At 43.7% G+C, this 5,066-nt stretch overlaps 1 protein-coding gene across 1 annotated transcript; it reads right to left on the reverse strand.

Moving 5' to 3' along the window:
* Window positions 1-299: 299 nt before the first annotated feature.
* Window positions 300-3,734, reverse strand: LOC145814310 (G-type lectin S-receptor-like serine/threonine-protein kinase RLK1). Its single transcript, XM_082910977.1, has 2 exons — window positions 3,685-3,734; window positions 300-1,032 (listed from the first exon to the last, which is right to left on the reverse strand). The coding sequence occupies exons 1-2, from the start codon at window positions 3,732-3,734 to the stop codon at window positions 315-317; spliced, it is 768 nt and encodes a 255-aa protein (XP_082767103.1). The 3' UTR covers window positions 300-314.
* Between the last annotated feature and the right edge of the window lie 1,332 nt (window positions 3,735-5,066).

Consider the following 5,066-nt stretch of genomic DNA (forward strand, 5'->3'; position numbering starts at 1 on the left):
TAAAGGAAGAAGTACAAATTTTAGGAAATCACTAAAGAACCTAAAATTTGAATTTAGATTTAAATTAAAATGCCACAATAATTTTTATTGAAAAAATCCAAATGAATTTTATCTAAAAAATTAATGTTAGACCCGAAAACGACGTCAACTTCACATTCACTCAAAAATAGTTTTGACGTTCCGTCTTCGCCGTGTGACTTGCCACGCGGCAAGGAACACTTCACTTCTTCGGACCCACCCCCAAACACTTCACCTCTTCGGACCCACACCAAAAGACGTTTGGGGCTCACCCAATCTTAGGCTAAAAAATATGCCTATATTAAATATTTTTCCAACATAGCCAACCCAAAGTCAGAAATCCGAGCATTGTAATAATCATCAAGAAGTATGTTCTGAGGCTTTATATCGCAATGGATGATCTGGGTACTACATTCTTCATGCAGGTACACAAGTCCTCTGGCAATCCCCAATGCAATTTGGGTCCTTTGGTTCCAACTTGGCTTCTTTTCCCCAAAGAGAAAGCTTGCTAAAGTCCCATTGCTCATGAACTCGTACTCTAACATCCGATGTTGTCCTTCATCACAAAATCCGAGCAGTCGGACCAGATTCTTGTGATGTGTCTGCCCAATTACATTTACTTCAGTTTTGAATTCCTTCTCTTTCTCTTGAACCACCCTATCTAGTTTCTTCACTGCAACAACAACTCTGGAACCCATCTGTATCGCCCCTTTGTAAACAATACCAAAAGCTCCGCTTCCCAGTTCTTCCTTGAAACCATTTGTAGCTTCTACAAGCTCTTCGTAAGTAAAACAACGAAGATTAGTCTCCACAGCACTGTGATTGCCATGATGACTTTCTATGCTTTTCTCGTGGTAGATGAGGAAAAAGCCCAAGCAAACAGCACCAATCAATACAAAATTGATGAACACAGAGCTACCCAATAGAACCGATCCAGCAAGAATTAAGGCCCCCTGGTTCTTCTTTGTTTCTGGACCCGGAGGAGAAGGAAGAATTCGAGGAGGATCGCTTTTCCTAAACTTTACGAAAGCATGACAATTAACAACACTGTCCTTGTCACGCCCCCAAACCGCCCCTAGTAGTTTGGTGCCGTGATGGCCAGTAATCCGTAATTACCGAAGGCCAACTTACAAAATTCACACACAATCAGAGTATTTATATAGGGGCTCGCAAATGCGGAAGCAATAATTCAAGATACAAGTGGTCCATAAGAGCAGTGCATAAGTCAAATGAAATGGCATACATCTTTATATAGCTTTAAAACTTGAATACAAGGTACAAAATACACATTACATCATAACAAAGGGCTTCCCAAGCCGACATGTTCAAAATACAAAAGCTTCAAGATTGCCGACGTCCTCACTGCCGACGTAACATGCATACAAAACACCTTGTAAATCACACATCTCGGCGTAGCCGACTTAAAGCTTGTTACCTACATATATACATAGGGAGGGTGAGCTTGGATACTCAGTGAATGATATAAGTAATAAAGGGGTAAATGAATGATTTCCAAGGTCCTTGTCAAAACAATACATATATCATAGCTTGTTCAAAACATGGGATGAATCAAGTTCATCAATCAAATCTTGGTCTTTCAAATCTTGCTTGGGATGTTAATAACATCTACATAATACATGGGGTGATGACATTTCGGACAAGACAAGGGAATAATCGACCCGGAATCGATTAGACAAATCCACCCGTTCATAGACCGTCGGTGGGGCCATCCGTTCATAGACCGTCGATGACAGAGATCTCTCAAACATGGTGCTACATGGGCTTAGAGTCCCCTAGCATGGGAGGACTTTCCAAGAATGTCATCAAAACAAAGCTTATACTTGATACACAAAATAGAGATAATCATTCATGCTTGATCAAATACTTTTCTAAAACGAAGCAAGGCTTTGTCAAAACTTTATAACATAACTTTATTAAAAATACCACTCACCTAGTTCTTGGGATGTCGGGATCAAGGCAAAGGTCCAAGTCCTACAAACACATGGCAAAGTCTATTGAACGCACTCTTAAAAACAAGCTTCACATGAATGCAAATGATCTAGGGGAAACATGCTGAAAACACCTAGGGAAAACATGCTGGGTACCAACCAGGTCCTGGAATGGATGCACAGAGATGATCTAGGCTAAAACGACCTAGCTGGGTGAACTCAAGAGGTCTTAGCCGAGGTCCCACACCTCTTGGCCGAGGTGTGGTTACCTAGGCTTCGGTATGCAGCTGTCTGCCGAGGTGTTACAAGGTGCCGGCATGGGTGTGCCATGGTCAGCCTAGGTGTGCAGTGGTTAGCCTAGGTGTGCATGCAAGATAAACTAATGTGCAAGTGATCATGCAAGGTAGGCCAAGGTGAGATACGATGCTTGGCCTAGGTGTGTGATCTAGGCAAGAGTGGTGTCGGTGATCACACCTAGGGAAATGAAGCCTGGAAATCTGGGTTTCCTCCTTGAAGAACATGAAGAACATGAGCATGAAGAACATGAATGCTAAAATCATAACTTGTTATTACAAGATCTGGGATTTCATGACATGAGTTCGAAAACATGGACCTGGGTACCCATACTTTGAAAATCATGCAAGAACAAACACAAAAACATGGATTTAGGCATGAGCTTTCGGATCAAAACATGACTTTTCTTGAAGAACACATGAAAACCATTTTCTCTTTCTAAAACCAAACTTCAAAGCAATGCATGGCTTACAAATCATATTCAATCATGCAATGCAATATCATAAACATATAGAACAACAAGAGCGGATCAAGAATCTAACCTTAGAACACGGATCTAACGGTTCGATCTCAAAGAATCAAGCTTGGAAATCTACTCTCTCTCAAGAACTCTTCTCCCTCTTCTAGAGCTTCTCTCTCTACTCTTCAAAACAATATACAACAAATGATGGGTTTCTCTCTCTGCCGGCTGACTTAACTCTCAGCTCGGACACGTGGCAACGGTTGGTTGGTTCTCTTCAAAAAGGTGATAGATTGACAAGACAAGGCCCTGACAAGGCGTATTTAGCAAGCTACTCGGAATGCCACTCCGGCAAGGGGTGACATCGGCTAACCACAAGACTTCGGCAACTAGGGTGACAATGACCTCGGCTAGGAAGGACAACACTTGACTAAGCTGTGCCACACCTTGGCCTAGATGTGCCACACCTCGGTCTAGGTCATACCACTCCAGGACAAGGTCGCTCAGGTGCAAGGGTAACATCTCGGCCTAGATGATACACATCTCGGCCTTGGTGATTCACACCTCGGCCCAGATAATGACATCCCGGCCAATATGTCAAAGTAAAGGTGGAGGTCAAACGAAGGGGTTCCAAGATACTTCTATACTGAGGATGACCTCGGCTTGGAATGATCTAGGCTTAACACAACCTAGGCTTGGCATAACATCGGTTAAGATAACTTAGGCTTGGCGCGACCTAGGCTTCACATCAAGGAGGGAGCAAAGCAAGCACACAACACTTAGACAAATCACGAGGCATCAAAGCAAGGCATGGATCTTACTTAAGCAAAACAAGTCAAAATGTGCAAATGCAAGTTTAACAAAACAGAAACATGCGAATGTGCAGGAACATGACTAGGATATGAATGTGGGTTATTACAGTCTACCCTCCTTAAAGAAGTTTGGTCCCCAAACTTAACTTACCTTGTCCCCAAAATAATTCCGAAAGTCGGATTCTCAGCTCTTCTTATCATCTCTAGCCTTTACCTTGGGACAATCCTTAATATGATGACCCATCTCACCGCATTCAAAACATGCTCCAGATGTCCGATGACAAACTCCAAAATGTCGCCTCCCGCAACTTGTACATGTCGGCCTGGTGCCACCTTCCTGGTTCGTATTGTTGGAACTGTCCACATTTGTCTTCTTCTTGGCATCATGCTGGTCTTGGCGATTGTCATAGGTCTGCCTCTTTTTCTGATTCTCCCCTAAACTCTGACTTCTGTTCAAGTTGGCTTCTGCAAGGATGGCTTTATCTAACACTCCAGCATACGTCGGCATGTTAAGCAAATTAACCCGGTCTTGAATTGGCCCTCGAAGTCCACTCTCAAACTTGCGAGCTTTCCTGTATTCGTTGTCGACCATATGAGGTGCATACCTTGCCAACTCGGTGAAAGCACGATCATACTCCGCCACTGTTTTGCTACCCTGGGTCAACATCTGAAATTCTGTGGTTTTGCGATCTCGGACACTGAGCGGGAAATGCTTGTCATGGAACAGCTCCAAAAATCTGGCCCAAGTCAAGTCTGGGTTACCTTCTCGGATCATCATCCACCATCTTCGAGCGTCGTCTTCCAAAGTGAATGCTGCTAATGACACTTTCTGAGTGTCGGTGCTAGGAAAAACCTCGAACAACTTCTCCATCTCAAGAATCCATGCTTCTGCCTTCATCGGCTCTATACCTCCATGGAACTTTGGCGGTTTCATCTTCTTAAATTCTCTGATCAGGGTCAATGTGTCATCTCCATACAAAGCTGGCTGCGGAGGCACTTGTGGTACTGGCGGTGGTGGAACTACATGTCGGCCATCTGTCTGCTCGGCCTGGGTGGAGGTAGTACCGGTGTTCTGCTGCCTTGTCTGCCTTAATTCATCGGCCAAACTTTCAACCAATCTTTCCAATCTGTTTATTCTGTCCTCGGATTGATCTCGGCTAACTGGGGGTCTCCCTCTTCTCATGATGCTGGGGGTATGTAGGATGTGACTCTTAGAATAAAATGAACAGATGAACGTGTGTGCAAGTGAACATGATCATGCCGATGTAACAAAATGCTCATGCCGAGATAATGCACACCTTGTCAAGTAGCAAGCAACATGATGCAATCTTAACATTCTTCTAAGGGACATCCTATGCTCTTTAGGACTCAAAGTGTGTGAATAACGTACTATAAGGAACGCGTGCTCTGATACCATTTCTGTCACGCCCCCAAACCGCCCCTAGTAGTTTGGTGCCGTGATGGCCAGTAATCCGTAATTACCGAAGGCCAACTTACAAAATTCACACACAATCAGAGTATTTATATAGGGGC

This window comes from Camellia sinensis, unplaced genomic scaffold (assembly GCF_055761805.1).
Source record: "Camellia sinensis isolate YWXY unplaced genomic scaffold, ASM5576180v1 Unanchor1, whole genome shotgun sequence".
In the NCBI taxonomy this organism is placed as follows: domain Eukaryota; kingdom Viridiplantae; phylum Streptophyta; class Magnoliopsida; order Ericales; family Theaceae; genus Camellia; species Camellia sinensis.